Below are 21,854 nucleotides of genomic sequence, written 5' to 3' on the forward strand. Positions count from 1 at the left end.
TCAGAATGCCTGGATGTAGAGGAGAGACTCTGGATGAGTTGTTGCCACAGAACAGACCCATAATCCATGTTGATGCCATTGTAGACACCATACATTATTGACAAGAAAAGGCGACTGGCCCCGTCAGATCCAGAGCTTCTTTCAAATAACCCTTTGAATAGCACAGTGAACATTTTGTTCCACTGTGGCGGCAAGCATGACTTCTTGAACTTTGCGACGGAAGAAAGCGCCTCCGTATAACCCATGTTGTAGAACATGTTGAATAAATGCCCCAATGGAACCGTTTCTGGATTAACCCTCGTTGAGTCAGCTTCAAACCCTAACAGGGAGCAAAATCGTTGCTTGGAAATCGATGCTTTGTGCTGAAAAATGTCAAAGAAAATTCTGTCCACCGCTTTATCATAGTGAGCAGTTGCAAAGATCTGCGACAAGAACTCCATTGGTACGGATTCTGATCTTGAAAGTGCAGGAGCAATCGGTGAAAACTTCAAACACTCGACAATGGGGAACATGTAGGAATCATAAGCATGAGGGGTTAGATCGATGATGAGGCATTGTTGTGGGCGAATAGGCAGTATGTGGGATGTGGCATGAACAGAGGATGAATCTGCCATTGTTTGAAGAAAGTGAAGAAGATGATGAACAGTAAAGGTTCAGGGATTTCTTCTGCTCTGGGATTTTTAATTGCAGTAAAGAGGTAAACGTTGGAGGATGTTGCCTTTTATACTGTGGGGTAAGGAGAGAGAAAGATCTTCCCAAATCTTCGATTGAGAATGGAAGGGTTTTTCCGGAGTTGACTGATGCGTGACAGTTGGGGTTGCCGATGATCACGCATGAGAGAGAATGTCAGATCCCTAAGAACACGCCTCCCATCAAGCGCCGTTTAGATATGAAGCGTTTCAGATTCACACGCGCCTCTTCTGCGCCATTTGGAGATGAACCGTTTCAAATTCACACACGCGTCTGCGACTTCATATAGAGATTAGACATTTCCAATTCGCACGCTTTCTCTTTTAGCGCCGTTTGAAATCAAATCGATTAGACTCCCGCCTGAGTCAGCAACTCTTCATCTTATCCCTTTAAGGTGTAACGGTATCTTTTGAACAATGCTCCCACGTGGATGAAAATTGACCACAACTTATAATTAACCACCAATCCAATGAAAAAGCTTGTAATTATTAGAACCAGAGTTTTGGAAAATCAAAGATTTTCGTGCTAAGGGTGTAAAAGAAAAGAAATAAAACAATCCTTTTTAGGAAAAATTGTGATGTCAATAAAGACATGAAACAAATGATCCCGGGCACGAATCTCTTCCTTCAAGGTCAAGAGAGACCTTAAAGTGTTAGTGTGGTTTCCCGTTGAATAACGATCAAACACTTATTAAGAAGTGTTGAAAGGCTTCTTTTAATTAAGCTTTTTAGGGTGGCTTTTGCTTTGATTCAACAGTCCTAATCTTGAAATAAGATAGAAAGTGAACAAAGTACTTGTGAGACCGGTGTAGTCTGTTGAACAAGTAGGTTGGTAATAATTTTAAATTAGCTGGGAAATATAAAATCTCAACAAAAATTAAAAACTGGATCCCAAGGGAAGAAATGTTATGGTTTTTAACAATTTCATAGGAATCACACAAAAGAAAATTTTGAGACTTCATGAAGATATGTCCGTCAATTCATTAGTGAAAACTAGAGCAATATAATTGTTCACCGTCAATTCAGATTAGGTATCGAATTTTGGGTTTCACTCAGCTCGTAGTGGCACGAAACTAAGATCATGAACGCAGTTATTGAGTAACCATAAACTTCAATGGTAATTGCTGAGAGTCTCAAGGGTTACGTATGTGAATTGAGAGGAATGGAGAAGTGTAATTTAGATGGTGTAAGAAAGCAAAGTACCTCTGCATTGAAAGATAGGACTAAGCAGAAAACTCTTATCTCTTGTGAGAAGAGAGTTAGGTAGCTCTCGATTAGAATAAATTTGATAGCCTAATTGGGAAGACAAGGTTTGTGTATACCGAGTCATTAAGGCTATTATTCAGAATCAAATGAGGCTTTGGACACATACAGCAGCATGCTTCTAGGGACACTTAACTAATTCAACAATTTCCCCATAAACAAACACACAAATAAACTTAACGTCAAAAAGAAAGAAAGAACAAAATATTGTTGGAGTTTTTGAAATTATATATTAAGAAAAATATTTTTGGAATTTTTTTTTTGAAAAAATAATAGTGAAAGAAAGAAAAAAAATAAAAAGAAAAAAAATTAAAACTGAGAAAGAAAATAACAAGAAAAAAAACTTTGGAACCGAACCCGAGCGTTTGGTCTATTTCGGTTGTGAGAATTTGAAAAACCGAACCCGGACGTTCGGTCTATTTCGGTTGAAAAAAAAATTGAGAAACCGAACCCGAGCGTTCGGTCTATTTCGGATGGGAAAAACTTTGGGAAACCGAACGCGAGCGTTCGGTTTATTTCGGGTGAGAAAAATTGAGAAACCAAACCCGAACGTTCGGTTTATTTCGGTTACCAAAGAAAATGGTTTTTCAAAGAGAGAGTATTTTAACAATAAAAGAAATGTAATAGGAACAATTATACATGAAATTTACAACCAAGAAAACCACCTTTGATTGATGAGCGAAATGCAGATTATCCAACCGAACCCAAGCGTTCGGTTCATTTCGGTACATGAGTACAAGAACCGAACCCGAACGTTCGGTCTATTTCGCTTCTTATTTTTGAGTTTGAGAGGTGATTTATGGTACTGACTCTGATTCCATCATACCTAGCCCTTGTAGAATTTTGTTGAACGATGCTTCAGGAAGAGCTTTGGTGAAGATGTCAGTCAGTTGATCAGTGGTTCTAACAAAAGGAATTTCCACGTTCCCATCTTCCACATGATCTTTGATGAAGTGATACCTCAGTGCTATGTGCTTAGTCTTCGAGTGTTGCACTGGGTTATGACAGATCCTAATTGCGCTTTCAGAGTCACAATATAGTGGGATATTTTTCATATTGAGTCCATAGTCCCGAAGTTGACTTTGGATCCAAATCACTTGAGAAGTACAGGATGCAGCTGCAATGTATTCTGCTTTAGCTGTAGACAAAGACACACACGTTTGTTTCTTTGATTGCCAGCTAACCAACTTCCCATCAAGGAATTGGCAGCCGCCAGTGGTGCTTTTCCTGTCTAGTCCACAACCTCCAAGGTCTGCATCTGAGTAGGCCTGAACGAAGAAGCCCGAGTTGGATGGATACCATAGACCTAAAGAGGTAGTTCGCTTGAGATAACGAGGAATGTTCTTGACTGCAAGCATATGAGGTTCACGTGGATTCGCCTGAAATCTAGCACAGTAGCATACAGAGAACATTATATCAGGCCTGCTAGCAGTAAGATACATCAGTGAACCGATCATCTGGCGATATAGCGTAATATCAACTGCTGGCTTATCCAATGATGGAGTAAGCTTGGTGCCAAACGCCATTGGAACTTTAACTTTTGAATCTCCCATCATGCCAAATTTTGCAAGGAGAGTCTTCGTGTAAGCTTCCTGATTAATAAAGATGCCTTCGGGTCCCTGTCTAATATTTAAACCAAGGAAAAAGTTAATTGGACCCATTGAGCTCATTTCAAATTTAGTCTCCATCAGCTTTCTAAATTCAGCCGTTAAGTTGGGATTCGTAGAGCCAAAGATGATATCATCGACGTAAATTTGAACAATCATAAGGTGGTTACCTTCCTTCTTACGAAAGAAGGTTGGGTCAACCGAACCCTGTTTGAATTTGGACATCTTTAAAAAATTTGTCAGCGTTTCATACCAGGCTCTCGGAGCTTGTTTCAGTTCATACACGGCTTTGTCCAAAATATAACAATGATTAGGATACCTTTCATTTACAAATCCAGGAGGTTGCTCCACGTACACTATTTCTTCAAGTTCTCCATTGAGAAATGCACATTTGACGTCCATTTGGTAGACTTCAAAGTTTTTGTGTGCAGCATAGGCGAGAAATATTCTAACAGATTCCAGCCTAGCTACAGGAGCGAAAGTCTCTTCATAGTCAATTCCTTCCTCCTGACAGTATCCTTTCACTACCAGACGTGCTTTGTTTCGAATCACGTTGCCTTCCTTGTCCATTTTGTTCCTGAAGACCCATTTGAGACCAACAACTGAGGCATCTGGAGGAGTTGGAATGAGTCGCCAAACTTTGTTCCTTTCGAATTCATTCAGTTCGTCTTGCATAGCTTGAACCCAATCGGAGTGATCAAGAGCAGTGTTAACTGTCTTTGGTTCAACTTTTGAGACGAAGGAGTTAAACATACAAAATTCTACTTTTGAAAACAAGGAAGTATGTTTTGCCTTGAGTTGTGATCGGGTCAGAACTTTTTCTGACACATTACCAACAACCTAGGAGACGGGATGATCTCTGGTCCATTTGACAAGAGGAGGGTAATTTGGATCATAGGATGGATCCAATTCAGCGTTTACCATCTCTTCTAGTTCGGATTGACTGTCATCGTCATGAAGCATATCGGCATCCTCCCCCTCGACAGATAAGCTTTCTGGTGTGTCTTGAGTTTCTGGAGCTACAGAGGTTTCGGGTGGTGCTGAGCTTTCAGGTACCACTGGACTTTCATTTGGTGTGGCACTTTCGGTTGGTGAAGTGCGTTCTAGAGCAGCTTGAGAACTGTTCTCCCCCTCGACATGTGAGCTCGCCTGTGATGACGAAGATGGATCCTCCCCCTCAACTGAAGCATTGTGTTGTGGAGGGTCGTCAGAATTTGATCCTCCTTCGTTCATTCTCTTTGCAGCATCATCGACAAGTTGCTTCAGATGATCTACCCTGTTGTCTGCGGCACTTGCTTCTGAGAGAGTGGCCTTCTCTGGTTCATCAAATAATTCAACGAACTTCTCAAATAGGTTTGCGATTGAGGCTGTGACTTGGCCAGTTTGAGGAAAGATTTCTCTAGCTGTGTCTTTGTTGGCCTTTAGCTTTTTGACATAGCTATCGTCAAAAGTCACGTAATAAGTTTCTTCTATTTTCCTCGAGCGCTTGTTTAATACCCTGTACGCTTTAGAAGTGAGAGAATAGCCCAGAAATATCCCTTCGTCGGCTTTGACATCAAACTTGTTGCGGTGTTCTTTAGAATTGAAGATGAAACACCGTGAACCGAACACATGGAAAAACTTGACATTTGGCTTCCTGTTGTTGATGATCTCATAAGGAGTGAGAGTGAAGCGCTTATTGAGATATGACCTGTTCTGTGTAAAACAAGCAGCAGAAATAGCATTAGCCCAAAAATATAAAGGTAAGGAAGCGAAACTTAGCATGGTTCGGGCCGCTTCACACAAAGATCGGTTTCGTCTTTCGACAATTCCGTTTTGTTGAGGTGTGTAGGGAGCTAAGAAGTTGTGACTAATTCCTTTTTCTGCCAAGAATTCTTCGAGTTCTTTATTTTTGAACTCCAGTCCATTGTCGCTCCTGATGTTGCGAACGACTTTCTTCAGCTGTACTTCAGCCTGCTTGATGAACACCTTTAGCTTGTAAGTCGCTTCAGATTTGAGCTTTAGAAAGAACACCCATGTAAAACGCGAAAAGTCATCAACAATAACAAGAATGTACTTTCTACCACCGATACTTTCGATAGATGATGGACCACACAAATCAATATGAAGTAACTCTAGTGGTTCAACAACTTTAGTGTTTATTATAGATGGATGACTTTGACGACTCTGCTTCCCCATTTCACATGCAGCACACAAATGTTCTCTATCGTACTTGAACAATGGAAGACCTCGAACATGACCTCCAGTGACAAGTTTATTGATGTCCTTAAAGTTGAGATGAGAGAGCCTTTGGTGCCACAACCAGCTTTCGTCAGATTGTGCTTTGGATAACAGGCAGATAGCTGGGTTCCCTTTGATAGGGAACTATGACTCATTTTCTTGTAAAAACAGGATAGTTATACCTTTAAATGATTAATCGTGTCTTTGAAAAAAAAACGTGGTTCGTGACTTCCAAACTATACTGATTATAGTTTATCTTGTTGGATTGAAATTATTTATATACCCTTTTATATAAATGTAAAGGTGTGTTCCAGCATGAAAAATATGAAATCAAAACATATTACTTAGGTATTAAACCCACTAGATTTGTAAATGACTATGCGGTATCAAAGCTTAGTAGTAAAACTATTTTGTCATAAAGGTTCCCAAAAGCATGTAGTTTATAGATTTTAACTTTTATTATGGTTTTATAACATTGGTCATATTAGTTTTACTGATAGATATATAAATATCACCATATTTATATCAAAACTAGAGAATACCATAACTTGTGCAAATAATAATTTATCCTTAACATAAAGGTGAAAAACTTATAGTTATTTATGGAATAACAAATTTTGACTTGTATTCCCCCTCTAAAACATAGAAAAATTTGAAAATATTGGGGTATGAAGCTCACCTTGGTTTGGTTTAGTGGATGATTTGGAGAGGTGTTGAGAAGTTTTCAAGTCCTAACACTTGAAGAGTTTGGTAAACTCTTTGAAACTTAGTATATCCTAAGAATATTAACACATAATATTATGTGTAAATAGGATGAAATAAACAAAATAATATGTGAAATCACTAGCCAAACTCGAAATACTTACAAGGATCTAGGGATGATACTTGAAAAATGTGGAGCTTGAGGGATCCTAAGCTTGTTTTTGAGGAAGTATGATTTGTTGGCTAAGTGAAGTGAAGGAGGGATTTTAGAGGGAGTGTGTGAAATAATCAGAGAGTAAAATAGGGAAAAGGTGAGGATTAACAAAGGGGTTCTCATTTAAATAAGAGGAGTGAAACTGATTTGAAGTTTACTTAGAGAACTGTTAGCTAATTCATGGGTTTTTTTGGATAATACGTAAAGATCCATGAATGCATGGGAAAATAGCAAAAGACATCACATCTTAAAGTTAATTGATTTTGTCTTATTCCTTCCCTAATCCGTAAAACCCTTAAGATATGAAGTTGTTTTCGGATTTTGGGAGGTCCATGGAAGGGTTTACGCCTCTTATATCATCCATGTGATGTGTTTTCGCCCAAAGTGTGGTCCCCCAAGGTGTTTACCCCCAAGATGCTTCCTAGAATGGTGTTTACACCTAAGATACTTCCTAGCATGGTGTTTACGCCCAAGGGTTGATTCCTAAGGTAGTTTACGCCTAAATATACCTTATTAAAGATGTTCACGGCCATTCCTTGGGTTTTTATAGTAATTCACGGCAAAACTATGGCTCATTAGGGGTGTTTACAGTCTGGATGGTTCCTAGGAAGGTGTTCATGGTCTTAGTTTATAAGAAATTATAATATGTTGGCCTTGTAGTTTAAGTGTTCAAGGTTGTAACACAATTACAAGTTCTTGTGCTAATATTAATTTGATTCATGTTTGATTGTATTGTTTACTTAAAACTTATTGCATCTAGAACTCCAATTTACTTGCCAAACTTTGCCTTGCTAGGCTTGTTTACTTTTAAGAGGTTACCTTATAGGTGATTTCTAAAGTGTATCCTTCCATGTACAAGCATCTATGCCTTTTTAGTTTTTAAGGTTTTCATTGTATAGGGTTAAAAATTTAGACCTTGCTTGATTCAAAATTTTCGGGTTGTCAGATTATCTATAACATATATTTTATTTTTATTTTTAAACAAGTAATTATAATTTGTGTAACATACGTATATTTTTCTAGTCAAAAGAAGAAAAACAAGTAAGGCTTCTAGCTTAACTAGTTAGGATATCTGCAACCTACACCATACTCTACACTAAACTCACTTTTACACTAAATCTATACTAAACTTCTTCGAACACCACACTAAACCTAACAATATATATATATATAGTGTTGGTGAATAGTATAACACAAAATATAGTGTTATACTATTCATCGACACTATCTTTTACACTATAAGAGTTGGATAAAATAGAATATAGTTAGAATATTCTTTTTAATATTAAGTGTAATATAATGTGTCTGAGAGAATTTAATGATTATACTATCTTTTACACTATAAAATATAGGTTTTATGTAAAAAATAGTGTTAAAGATCGAAGATAGTATAAAAACATGGTTATGAAGAGGGAGGATCAAATCTCATCTCTTATTTCTCTCACAAAAAAAATCATATTTTCTTGAAGGTGACAAGTTGACACGTTAAACCACATCAACAACCCTTCCAGCTTAGCGAGGCAAAATAAACAAATGACCTGCTGTAAAAGTAAAAAAGAAGTATTAACGTAAGCAATATCAACAACCTTTTTAGTTTGATAAAAAAAAAAATAAACAGGTTTTTTGGATTTTCTAATTTAAAAATAATTTTTTTAAACTGGAAAACCCTTTCATTATATATTTTAGTTTTGAAAAATTCTTTTTTTTTTTTCCTTTTCCTATGATCTTTCTAAACATTTATAATTGTTTGTAACATTTAATATAAAATTTTATTACACTTATCATTTTATTCTTGGGTTTGGGAGTGTTATTTGTGTGGTTAGTTTCCTTCCCCCGGGGAAGAGGGCTTTTGAGAGTGTAGTAATTTGCAGACTGAGAGTAAATAAGGTTTGAAGCTTGAAGGCATGGCGATGGGGGCCATACATTTCGCAGCACCTTCAGCCTCCGCCTGCATCACCAACAAGGAATTCAACATCATCTTATGCAGTGGTAACGGAACAAAACGAAGAGTTAAGTCGTTTATGACTACTTCCTCTTCATGTAGCAGCGGCAGCAGAAGAAGAAGTGGAAGCGTCGTGATTAGGGCAATCAAAGAGGAGACTAAGCCGAAGCAGAGTGATTCTTCTTCTTCACCAGATGTGATAACTCAGAAGTACGGCCTTGAAGCTGGTCTATGGAAGGTACCTTCTTCTTCTTCTTCTTCATATCTTATTCCTCCAATTTAGAACTACCGTTACTATCGTTTCTTTCGTCGATTGAGCCTGCACCCGAATCTTATTAATTCTTATTTCAAATTACTTAGCGTTGGAGTAATCATGTCTTGTTGCACGGTAAACTTCAACGTTTGTCTTCGGAATTTTAATTTGGCAATTCCATTCGTTCAATCGAGGAAGAAGATAATGGCGATTTGTAGCCACTAGTTTCATTTTAAGAAATATACTTTAAAAAAGTAGGATTGGTTTTATAATTTTGTGCACATTTTAAAAAAGATAAGTGTCCCTGTGTAGATATTTAGCTCAAAGGAGGAGGAGGAAGATGAGAATGTGGATGTGAAGAAATCAAAAGGGGATCAAGCAAAAGAGCTGTTGACTAAATATGGTGGAGCCTATTTGGCCACGTCCATCACTCTCTCATTGATCTCATTTTCCTTATGTTATGCCCTCATTACTGCTGGTGTTGATGTTCAAGCCTTGTTACAAAAGGTATATTATTAGGTTTTTGAAAGAAAACCTAACCCTCACCCCATTAATTATATTACATGTTTTGCTTGTAAAAATATGAGGTAACATTGATAATATAGTTAATAGATTTGTATGCACAAGACAAATGACTACTTAAGTTGTTTTTATTAACATGGAAAGTGGTGTTGTAGGTGGGGATTTCAGCTAATGAAACAGGAGAAAAAATGGGGACCTTTGCATTGGCATATGCTGCGCACAAAGCTGCATCACCCATAAGATTTCCGCCTACTGTAGCACTCACACCAATTGTTGCTAGTTGGATAGGCAAGAAAGTGGATAAAGATAACTAACTAGCTCAACCATCACTCTGTCTCTATTCTTGTATTGTATGTACTTATACAAAAATCCTTGTTAAGGGATATATATATGTATCATATGTATAATGTAAACATACCTGTTTTGCAGCATATATTTAAGGGCTAAATACAGGAAATAACAATGTGATTTCATTTATTTGCATCCATCCTACTTTCATTTCTTATAATTACAACATTATACTATCAATTTGTTTCTTGTTAAGGCGTTGTACTTGAAAATAGACAAGAAAGTTGTTGAAAATAACTATAGTTGAAGCATTGGGGGTGCGTATATAATAACATCCTAATTCCATTTCCTTATATTACAATGGTATATTCTTATGAAAGCATTGTATTTTGAAAAACTATGGAGTTATAACATTGTCATTTCAATTTTTTTTCTTATCAGAATATTATAGTTTAAAAAATCAGCATATCTTAAAAGTCAATTCAATTTTTATTCTTATCAGAACATTTTACTTACCTAAACCTAATTCCAGTAATGAAGATTGCTTTGTATTCGAATGACATTGTTTTAATGGGTAAACATTTAAAGAAAAATGCTGTGTATTAGGGTGCTATAACATACGAATCAACAAAAGTATGTTGTTATTTCTTGCATTTAACTAGGCTTGATGGTGCAAATGAAATGGATTCAGAGTCAACAAGAATTTTATAAGTATACTTTGCTAAAAGAATCTGGACACACTAAGTTACTAAATTACGCATGTATTGTAATCCGCCTCCTTGTTCTGTTTGATATCTTACAAAGCCTACTTGATACATGCTGAGAAACTCGAATATTTACAAGGTGCTTTGTCACTAAACAGCTACCAAGTTTCATACATGTTCCACCTAAGCACCCCCAAACTTTTTCTTTGAACAGGTTTAACCACTCGACTTTGAATTTCGTTCCATTGTTGACAAATTTTGTTTTTTGTTTATACTGCTTTGTTTTGTTGACCTGACACGGCTGTGGTGTGATTTATTGAAACAGTTTCATTTGAAGGTATCAAGTTTCAGTTATATCACCAACATGTTTCAATCAGGATCTAAACGAAAAGATACAAAGATTGTGATTCACATTACTGGATCAAAACAGAAAGTTAGTTAGGTGGTTAAATATCTTCAAAAAAGGAAAAATAGTGAGGTACTTACTTACGTGGAGCAAATATGAAAGTTGGTTACTATTTAGTGACATTGTACCTATTTACAGACAGCACCGCACCTATTGTTATGAATACATTTTGTTTTGTTTCTCGGATCTCAAATCTCAACATCATGTTGTGTAAGTGTCGTATATTTTGGAGATATCTGTTCCCTCCCTCCCTCCCTCCCTCCAGTGGAGGTGATTGAAGGCAGCTTGACGAGTGTTGTTACCTTTTTGTGTTGTTCAACCCAGACAATCTGTCCCTGTAGGAGTAGGAGTAGGAGTAGGAGGGTTTGCATCTGAAGTTGGTGGGGTGGTGACAGTGACACCTGGCAATGGCATGGGCATGGTGTAGTCATTATGAAGCATGTCCAAATCATTCCATTCAACACTCGCTATTGACTCCAGAGTTAGGGAACACCATATCATCATCATATTTTTGTTAAAATAATCAATTGTTTGTTACAATAAATAGCAATCTACTTTCATTAACCCATTTCTTTATTATAGATTGTCATTTCTAACTATCACAGCATTCTACTTTTTTTTTAGTTTATATTTTTTCAAGGCGTTGACTTTTGAAAAATCTACCTTATTGTAGCATTCTATTTCCAACTTTTTTTCTTATCAGGACATTTGACTTTAAAAAAATTATATTATAATGCTGAATGATTACAACGTTGTAATAGGAAGAAATGAAAGTAGAATGATATAGTGAACAATTCAATGAAAGTAGGTTGCTATTTCTTGCATTTAAGCCTTTGTAAGGCTACTTTCAATGATGAGAATGAGGGTCTTTTTGTATGCTACAGAGTCGGACAAGGGATGGAGTAACGAACAAAAAGATATATATATATATATATATATATATATATATATATATATATAATCAAGGCAAGGCAAGGAAAGGATACATTCAGTCGTCCATATGTCTGTGATGCTGACATCGGCTTCTGATAAAAGCCAGTAGTCTGCGTCGCTCTGCAAAGACCAAGCAAGGTAACAGTTAGTAGACAGTTTGAATAATGCGGAGGGCATTCATGTCTTTTTCCATAGACATCATCAGATGAGGCTATGGCAAGCAGCTAGACTTACATCAATATCTGGAACTATCTTCATAATCCCGGCACTAACAAAGTCCTCTGATGTGTGAGCACCAGCATCGGTTCCTTGCCTCTCATCCATTGTTGTTTCTTTAGTCGGATTCTCAACCATCCCCAAACTTGAAGGTGGGATGCCACCATTCATTTCCTCAACCTTCTCCTCAAATTGGCTAAAAATGGCAAATTGGCACAAAAAACCACTTCACATGTTATATATAACAGGGTACAAGGGTGTTTGGTTTGCACAATGTTTTACAAGAAATCGGAATATACTCAAATGGTCATTCTTTTCTTTATTTCTATTATCTAGAATGTAAATAATGAGAAAAACCCTTTTTTTTAAAACAAATCTTTTTTTGGAATACTTGTAAAAGTGTTTATGAAAATAACTTTTAGGTGTAAAAAGTAAAATATACCTACATATAAATTACTAAACAAGTATTAACAAAATTTATAAATAAGAAGAAGAAACCAACATACTACAATCCTAAGTAATAATAGGGTAGGGGTTTAGACTTAGAGAGGAAGTTTCAGTCATTTATACATATGATATGAATTTCCTCACTAGTGTGGTGGGAATTCCAACACAATTTAATAGAATGGAATGAAACTGAATTCCAATTCCTAAGCATGGCTAAAGCTACAAGACAAAAAAAAGGCTTAAAATCGTGCCATGTGGGCTTGGAGTTGGGAGGAATGTTTAAAGATGGGAGATATATATTAAAAATTAAAACTAAAATTAAAATAAAATAAAATAAAATAAAAAAACCCTACCAAAATAGACAAGGTATGTACCTACCTGACAAGGTAAACATCTATAGGCCCCATTGTACTCCTCAGAACTATTCTATATCTCCTTTGAAGATGGTCAACACCCTGAATTACAAAACATAACAAAACCAAACTTATTGCAAGCTCTATCTAACTATGCATGCATATCATATTTCCTTTTAAATTACCTCATCAGGATCTGGAACTTCTAGAGTAGTCCCATGCGGGGCTTTGATTGCAATCAAGGTTTCTTCCTGAACCCATCAAACCCAAAACTCAGTCCCATCATTCAAAGCTACACTACTTATATAAATATTTACAAAACTTTTTAACAAAGGAACCCTACTAAACTCCAAATTTTCAAATTTTGGCAACATTTAAACAAACCCATTAATAGATTAAATCCACAAAAATATAGTAATTACAAAATATTAACAGATCCAGAAACTGAGAGGTGCACTTACAAAAGAAAAAATATATATTTAACTTACCTGGAAGCATGGCAGGCTCTTAATGTCGTCTTCAGTGACGAAAAGCCACCTAGAAAAGAAAAAAAAAATACATACATGGGTCAATATGTTATTAAATGGAATAGACATGTTGAAAAATCTCTTTCCAATTGAGAAAATGTATGAGAGTGTTGTGTTTCTTTTTTTTTCTCATCAATTGAGGAAGTATCTGAGAAAATAGAAAGAAAAAAATAAATAAACCCCACTCTTTTAGGGACTTGGGTATTGTTGATGTTGATGAAAGAAAAAAGATTAACGTGGGAAGACTTGTAAGAAAGTAAGAACTTAATGGGAAAAGCCTCCTGTATCAAGCCCTTCTTTTTACATTAAGTCAAAAAGAAAACACCAGCTTAAGGGATTGTTTCCTTTTTTTCCTTGTTAAGTCCTACTTCTGAATGGATAAATTGACTGAACTAGTAATGAGATCGAGTCTGTTTCCCTTTTTGTTATCTGATTCAAAAAAATGTCTATATTATCCTTCGTTTATTTAATGTAAATATCATACACATACCATTAAATATTTACCAATGAAGAAAGAAACATAATTTGTTGTTTGCAACAAAACAAAAGGTCGAGATTAACAAATTGCAATAATCAACTATAAATTATTAAACTATCAAAAAAATCATTTAATAACTAAATAAAAACCTAATCGGGAGTGCCAAACAAAATCAAGAACATAAGCTATCAAAAAACCAAATTGGAGTACCAAAGAAAAAATTAAAACTAACTTTAATCAAAAGCACATGTAATTGAACCATGGGTGGACTGGGTTAGCAGTGAGGAACCAAGACGGAGATGGTGAAAAAAGAAACATCAAAATTCAAACCTTTATTCGAGGAAATAAATACATGAAACCATTAGAATCAGAAAAAAAAAATGAAGTGGGGAAGGAGTTTTTTTTTTTTTTTAAACCTATAAATTTTTCAATGCGAAAGTTAAAGAAGAAAAAAACCATAGATTATGGCATCTTGATTCATAGACCCACACCCCAAGTTTTGTATTCATTAAGCTCGTTAAGTCGAAAAGAAACAGCATCTAAGTCTTATCCCCACTAAGTGAAAATTTAATGCATAACTAACAGAGAAAGGAGGCTTTTCCTATTAAGTCATAAGTTTTTTAAAAAATTTCCCTCATTTGTTTTTCTTATTCAATGTTCCCAAGTGTGCAATTATGCACTCAAATATATTTTAGATGGTTGAAAGAAAGATAAGAGACGTTACTTTTGATTATTTTCATCTTCACTCAGATCCCTTAACCTCTCTTGCATTTCTCTGTGGCAAATTTGACAAAATAGAGCATTAGGCATTAGCATTGCTATAAATATAATTGCCAAGATAACAAGTATATATATATATAAACAACCTAACCTTGTTTCCTCATCTAATCTAAGCTCCTCTACTGAAAGATTTTCAACTTCTTCCTGCCATGGAGAAAAAGATAAACAAGCCTAAGAAGGAAGAATATGTTGCATGCAAATGGATTACATTGAATACATAGTGATTGATGCAGCAGGGCATGAATAAGGAATTATTTGGTGTAGTAATAACTAATAAGAAGATAATGGAGTAGATAAGAGCAGATATCTGAACACTCAAGTCAAGGCCATTCTACTTTTCTTGACCGTTTATAAAATCATTTTCTGAAGAAGAGCAAAATACAACCTGCTTTCACCATTTTAGTGATTTGGCAACTGATATTTTTATTATACTGGCAGTTCAGTGGCTAGATAAAAACAGATAATAGTTCCAAGGCTATATCAATAAAATGGTGAAAGTATGTTGTGTTCTTTTCACCATTTGTTTAACAGTCAAAAAAGTTATTTTTTTTCCGAGTTAACCAACCGGCTTTGAAAAGAAGCAAAATACAGAGAAGAACAAGGCACTTTCACCATTTCGTTGACTTAGCAACTCAAATATTATTTTTTTGATAATAGTTCAGTGGCTAGATTGATAAAAAAAAAATGATAGTTCAATACATTGTGCTCTTTTTGCCATTTTATAGATTAAGCCATTTAACTGTTGTCTGGAGTAGAGTGATTAAACAATTTTACTTCTAGACTTGTGTCATGACTCTGACAAAATCATTTTCCTGGTTACGCGGTTTTAAAAAGGAGCATAATACAGAAAAACACAAGCTGCTTTCGCCATTTCGTCAATTTAGCAACTCAAATACAGTACTATATAGTTATTATGATTATTATATTATAACAAGTGGCTAAACAAAATCTACTAAAAATAATAGCCGAGCCAAGTGGCTAAACAAAATCAATAAAATAATGAAAGTATGTTGCGGTTTTTTGTATTTTGCCCTAATATCAAAACCAAGTAACCTTCTTTTTAAACGGTCAAAATATATACAACGGTTTAATCAGTGGTTAAATTGATAAAATGGTGAAACTACATATTTTGTCCTTTATGGTTTGGATGGAAATGTACCTACCTGTAAACTAGCAATACTCTCATCAACCTCCCCTTTCGATGCATCAAGTCCCCTAGTTTACCAATCAACTTGTTAGAATGTAGCAAGTGTTTGTAATAACAAAAAAATCATTAAAGTCAAGAAACATTCCATACTTCCATTGAATCCTGTTCTTTAGCTTTTTCTCTATGAGACCAATTCCTTCTAGCACATTTGTTATATCATAGATGCGCCTCTTTTGTACCTGTAGCAAGTTCATGTGTCATGTCTGAATAAATGATGTTTAAAAAATAGATTCGACAGAATAGAGTACCTCTAGTGTTTCTGCTGCTTTATTTAGATCAAGAATACCATCTTCTGCATGCTTGATAAGGTTGATGAACTTCTTAGTTAAAAGACCTGATTTTACAAATCATGCTAAATGTCCATATAAATATAAACAAAGACTGGACAAACTTTCTAGGGCTATTATATTTATGGGCATTCACGTAATTTGCACAAACAGGGCCTCATCTTGTTCCAAGGGACCCTTTTCTGGCGAAACATGAAATTTGCAAATTTTCCCTATCAATATCAGTCTGTCATTGCGCAAACAGAGAGAGAGAGAGAGAGAGAGAGAGAGAGGAAAAGGTCGGTGCAGTTATTTATGTGTTACCTAAAGAGCTATCATATCGACAGGGGCCAACGGGGGTAAGATTATTTCCTGATGGAGAATCTGCATAATTCAGTTTGCAACAAAAACTGATCACAATGTTTAATTTGAGTCAAAATAAAGACTTTTTTTTTTTGTGAAGCTCACCAGCATTGGATCCTGCCCTATTGCATTTTCCAATTCTAGGAATTTTTTGTGGTTTTGATGCTTTCCCAGAAACAGGGGTTTGTAGAGAAGTGGTAGTAGCTAAAGTGTTTCCAGGAGTGGGGCTCTGGCTCTGCTCATTAGTTGCATCCCCCTTCCTCTTTAATGGCTAATAAACAAATTTCAACAAATTCAATCATCAACTTTCCATTATTCGTTACAAAGAAAAATTCTTATTATTGACTATGTATACACATAATAATCAACCGATACTATACCCAACCCAATTATAAATTTATAATTGAAATATAAAAGCATTACACTGTTTGTTGTTCACAAAGAGAATGCCTCATAGCTCGGGAAGGCATAAGAATAATAGATTACAATTCAAAGGGACAGGGTTACTCCATCAACAATAATTTAGATCTGAAATATATCCCAAAACTTTTCACAACATTCATCTGATCATGGCTAAGATGTTGGGGACAGGACTAAACTATATAACCTTTACACATTCTTTCCTCCACTATACCAAGTGTGTCGTCGTTTTTGTCAAATAAATAAATAAATTAAAATGAAGGTTTCATCCAGATGACACATGGCGTAAAATCCCTCCATTAATCCATACAGCACTTAATGGAAAGAAAGAGCAGCATCAGCATGCACAAATGGTTTGAGGGAGGTTACTTCAGAAAGAAAAGAATATTTGCATTGCATTGGATCAGCAATGTCAGATTTGATGCAACTCAAAAAGAATTTTCACTAATTAAATAAAGATTGATTGAAAGGAGACTATATTAACTTTTATTGGCAACAGGCTTTCATACTAAGATGAAAGTTGCCAATATGTTACTTCATTAGAATTTGATACCTCAACATCCAGATCACCAATAATAGTATTAGAACCTGAATAACAATCCATTGGCCCTGCTCTTGCATTAAGTATCTCATTCGAGAATACTTTTGCTAGAGTTACATACGGTTGAAAATTAAACTGTAAGCATTATTAAAAGCCATGACAACATTTTGCAAGTTCTTAGCATATGATCTTTGTAATAGATAACAAAACTAAAAAATTTCCATCTTTTATCTACTATATTGTTTTATGAGAGCAACCAAGTCCTATTCAGAAGTGAAGTAAGAAAGGAACAGTGGAACACCAATGTTTTACATTATTCATAATGATGTCATGCCACTACTTTTCCCAGACATACCTTTTTCTTTAGGTTTAGTCCAAGGCTTGATTACTTTCCTAACATGTAAAACTTTTGATGATCATAGTATAATCAAGGAAAATACAGTGAAAATGTTTGTAACAGCTAATATTAAAAACATTACCTAGCAACATAGCAGAGATGGATTTAACAATTATTGCATGCAAATTACATCCACCTTAAGGGAATTACTTAAGAGTCGATAGGATACATATATACCCACTAACGTTATATATACAAGACCAGAATATGCCCATATCATACAGCTAATGCTCCCTCCCAATAACATAAATTTTCAACCACTATCACTTGTCTTTTGATTTGTGTGATAGTCTAGGGGTTTTGAAACTGCTCAGCAAACTATGTTTGTAGTTTGGCTTCTCAACCTAATTACAGTTGAACTCTGCTAAGAAGTAAATTATTTCCTCCCTGCCGGAACTTCACTTTTTTTTTAATCTTTCATACAACATCTTTGTGTAGCATGGACAGACAAATGCCCATGTTTCTAACTCTCAACTTAAAAGTTATATGAGAACTAAATAAGCCCTGATGGATGCATAAGCACAGTCAGTTTTAGGGTGGTATCTTTTTGCAGAAACAGGTGTGGGAGTGGGGAATGTGAGGCTCTTATGTCAGAGCCACCTAGCGGGCTGCTATGTAACTAATTTACTTACACCTCAGTTCTCACGTGAAGTTCCAGGGCAGGGCAGTTTGAGCCAGCTCAGTGGTTCTTTTTATTGTGGGTACTGACTACTGAGCTCTTATGCCAGCCACCTAGCAGGCCATTGTGTGCACGTGATGCTCTTGGTGTAACCAGCTAAATGGCTGCTAGAAGAATAACCTTTTTGCTGGATGTCAATTTCCTATTTAAAACATTTCCTTGTAAGTAACACCCTCGGACTCTTAAGCTTTTTCATTGACCTTGGTTACTTCAATAACAACTAAAAACCTAAATATGTGCACACCTCAAATCCAAGAGATATAATGATAAAAGCTTGCATTTTTTTGAGCAAATATATGATTCTAAACTGGTTGTTCTTAAAGATATTTCTATATTATTTTAATCTTGATAGCATTTTCCAATTTATACAGACCAGTTGCTACTGAGAAAAATATTAGATACCACACCTCCAAAAGCTTGATTAAATTCAAGCATAGTGCTAGGACTAGAACGAAATCAAGATCTTCAGCTCATAGAAAGAGAATACAGACAAAAGCCCTGCACTTAAAAGGGAATAGCCAAAAAGTTGTCCATATTTGCATGCAGACCGACTCATCCTAGTTAAGAACTCCGCTTTGACGGTTGAGATCCTTGGAGTCAATTTAACTAACAAACTTGATCACAAATCTATCTTTTAACCAAAACGAATAACAGGAATTACTAAAATTCAGATATGAACGGAAATAATATAACCCGCCCTCGACAGAAGAAAGTAAACAGATCAGATCTCCAAGAATTTGATAAATTATGAGAAAAGAAAAAACAACATACAGGCAGAGCTGGAAACTAAAGTGTATGCTTACAGGAGTTTTGACAACTATGCCTTCCGATTCGTGATGCGCGGCAGTAGTTGAAGAGAATCGATGATAGTCACCGAAGGGCGGCGGCTTCATTGATGTAAAAGGAAGCTGACGTTTTAAGAAAGAATGATTATGATTTTGCTGGTGTTGCATGATCTGGCGCGATCGTTGACTAATTCGAAGCAAATCAAAACCAACCGCAACTGATTCTAGATGCAATTGGAGTAGAATTGAGAAGAGCGATCGATTAAGCCCTTTTTTGGAGGTCTATTTGGGGGTTTTACAGAGTGATCGAATCTGCGAAGAGCAATTGAATTGGGCGGGAAGAAGGAGGGATTGTGTGAGAGAGATCTGGTTGACGGGAGAAGTGAAGAATGATTGGAAAAAGCGGGAAGAAAGAGAGAAAGAGAAGACTACAAAAGGGTGGAGAAGGAGGGAATTTGGTTCGGATATGGATGTGGAGGGAAGCTCTTCATTCTTCTTGGTATTATACTTGCAATTCTTTTCCTTTTAAATGCTCTTTCTAACAAGTAAGAATACAAAATTAAATATTAAAAAACAACTAAACGCGATTTATTTCTGGACCGATCCCACGTATCATAAATGTTTCTAAATCAATAAAGTTGTACTTAGATTTAAACTACACATGTCATTTATTGGTCTTTATTTTCTTATTATTAGTATTTGTGAGACCCGTGTATTACACGGGTTGATTTAAAAAAAGATTAACATTAAAGTATAAAAAAAATATTTTTTAATGTATAATTTTAAAATAAGAAAAGAAAAAACGTATTTATTGCAATTTAATATCATATATATGATATTTAATATTTAATGTTTTACATATATAAGTATATAATTTTAATTTTAAAAATTGAAACAAACCAAAAATTGACAAGTGGATAATATTTATTTCAAAAATACCACAAAATTACAAGTGTCAAAACTCATGAGAGATTGACATGTGGCAAAAAAAACCTTCATTTATTAAGGAGAATTATTATTATTATCATTATATATATATATATATATATATATATATATATATATATATATATATTAAATCTCATGGACTCGGTGAACAGTGATCTTTTCAACTTCTGATTTTTGTCACACTCTCCTTCTTTTGGAACTGTGCCACTAAAGTTCCGTCAATTGCCGCTTTTCGTCCCTTGTCGCCTTATCATCTAATCAGATGATGCTGATGATGCACCGATTCCTTCTACTACCTTCTATTGTTTTCATTTACTTTGTTTTTTGGACTGTTGATCAAACGAAGATTCCTTCACTGCCTCTCTTTCCCTGTGTTTCTCTTCCATTCAGAAGTTAGCATTGCCTCCATCTACTTCGCAGCCTAAAACTCCACTTGTAACGAACACGACTATTCCAGGGTTGTTGCCCCTCATCTTGCTTGGTCTTCTTCTTTTGCTTCCTCGCCGCTTTTCTCTACCAATCAGGGTGTCACCACCATTCTCACGTCTTCTTCATCAACATGATTCTCTTTCCTTCTACCATTTTCCTGCTCTGCCTGCTTTCACTTTCTCGCCTTTCTCTGAGAATCTAATAGCATGTGAGATGGAGATGGCAAAAGGACCGAGATGGCTCCGTCTTGAAACATCCCAAAAATACGGTCCAAAAATTTCATTTTTAATTATTCATAAAACCATAGATATCATTCATCATCTCATAAAAACATAAGTAATGTATCACAAAATCATCATAACAATATATTGTATCAAAACCATGTGTCAAAATATCAGAGTCTAAAACATCCCAGGCTAAAAGTTGTGGTGTATGTCATGCATTCATCCTGAGCTCTTCCCCTTGCTAGCGGAAGTACCCGAAACCAAAAATGAAAACTGTAAGCACGAAGCTTAGTGAGTCTCCCCAAACTACCACATACCATACACATAATCACATAATATCATACATTGGGCCTTGCCACACTGCATTGGGCCCCGCCCAGCATCGGACCGAAGTCCGGCATCGGGCCCCGCCCGACATCAGACCAAAGTCCGAAATACATATTACATATGAACAAGCATATAACATAAACATATAAGCTAAATCCTTCCTCGGGCTTGCCCCGACATTGGACCAAAGTCCAGAACATATAAACAAACACATGCAAGAATCACAAAGACATCAAGCATACAAACGTTCCTTAGGCTTGCCCCGACATCGGACCGAAGTCTGGAAACATATAATCTACATCGTGCTAGCCCCGACATCGGACCTAAGTCTGACATACGCTAACATACATAAACGGGTCGGCATTGGTGCCTTTGACCCCTTCCTACTGGAGGAAAACTCACCTCTCAAGTTGGTTGCTGAAATCTCGAGTGAGGAATCTCTGATGGCTGCTCCAACGACTCCCCGGCTATCATTATCATAATAATCACTAAGTCAAAAACTGATAATCCTTCTAAGGGTATAATGACCATTTTACCCCTACTCAAAGTCAACATTCTGGTCAAAGTCAACATTTTGGGTTGACCCAAATCGTCGAGTTGCTGTATCAACTCGCCGAGTCATAGAACCCTGAAATCGGATCTAACTAGTTGAGTCACCCCCTAAATCGTCGAGTTCCATGCCTACTCATAGTCGCGATTTGGCGAATCAACTCGTCGAGTCCCT

The 21,854-nt window shown here is 35.9% G+C and overlaps 2 protein-coding genes across 2 annotated transcripts; one reads left to right on the forward strand and one right to left on the reverse strand.

Moving 5' to 3' along the window:
• The first annotated feature begins 8,483 nt into the window (after window positions 1-8,483).
• On the forward strand, window positions 8,484-9,889 carry LOC111910960 (uncharacterized). The gene is made up of 3 exons (XM_023906737.3): window positions 8,484-8,875; window positions 9,203-9,397; window positions 9,568-9,889. Exons 1-3 carry the CDS (start codon window positions 8,600-8,602, stop codon window positions 9,724-9,726), a joined length of 630 nt encoding a protein of 209 aa, XP_023762505.1. The 5' UTR covers window positions 8,484-8,599; the 3' UTR covers window positions 9,727-9,889.
• A 1,006-nt stretch (window positions 9,890-10,895) lies between these two features.
• Window positions 10,896-19,711, reverse strand: LOC111910959 (transcription factor E2FB). Its single transcript, XM_023906736.3, has 14 exons — window positions 19,221-19,711; window positions 16,486-16,651; window positions 16,342-16,401; window positions 16,000-16,085; window positions 15,842-15,930; window positions 15,708-15,759; window positions 14,636-14,688; window positions 14,489-14,539; window positions 13,248-13,296; window positions 12,945-13,010; window positions 12,785-12,861; window positions 11,978-12,155; window positions 11,797-11,863; window positions 10,896-11,277 (listed from the first exon to the last, which is right to left on the reverse strand). The coding sequence occupies exons 1-14, from the start codon at window positions 19,368-19,370 to the stop codon at window positions 11,126-11,128; spliced, it is 1,296 nt and encodes a 431-aa protein (XP_023762504.1). The 5' UTR covers window positions 19,371-19,711; the 3' UTR covers window positions 10,896-11,125.
• Window positions 19,712-21,854: the final 2,143 nt, after the last annotated feature.

The sequence above is a fragment of the Lactuca sativa genome, chromosome 2 (assembly GCF_002870075.4).
Source record: "Lactuca sativa cultivar Salinas chromosome 2, Lsat_Salinas_v11, whole genome shotgun sequence".
NCBI classification, from domain to species: Eukaryota; Viridiplantae; Streptophyta; class Magnoliopsida; order Asterales; family Asteraceae; genus Lactuca; species Lactuca sativa.

Bases quoted from the DNA above. Each gene is read 5' to 3' on its own strand.
- LOC111910960 (XM_023906737.3), top strand. From the start codon at position 8,600: ATGGCGATGGGGGCCATACATTTCGCAGCACCTTCAGCCTCCGCCTGC. The intron at 8,876-9,202 runs GTACCTTCTTCT...GTCCCTGTGTAG, and splicing joins TTGAAGCTGGTCTATGGAAG to ATATTTAGCTCAAAGGAGGA. The intron at 9,398-9,567 runs GTATATTATTAG...GTGGTGTTGTAG, and splicing joins TTCAAGCCTTGTTACAAAAG to GTGGGGATTTCAGCTAATGA.
- LOC111910959 (XM_023906736.3), bottom strand. From the start codon at position 19,370: ATGCAACACCAGCAAAATCATAATCATTCTTTCTTAAAACGTCAGCTT. The intron at 15,760-15,841 runs GTATGGAATGTT...TTGGTAAACTAG, and splicing joins AAGAACAGGATTCAATGGAA to GGGACTTGATGCATCGAAAG. The intron at 12,156-12,784 runs GTAGGTACATAC...TGCCATTTTTAG, and splicing joins ATAGATGTTTACCTTGTCAG to CCAATTTGAGGAGAAGGTTG.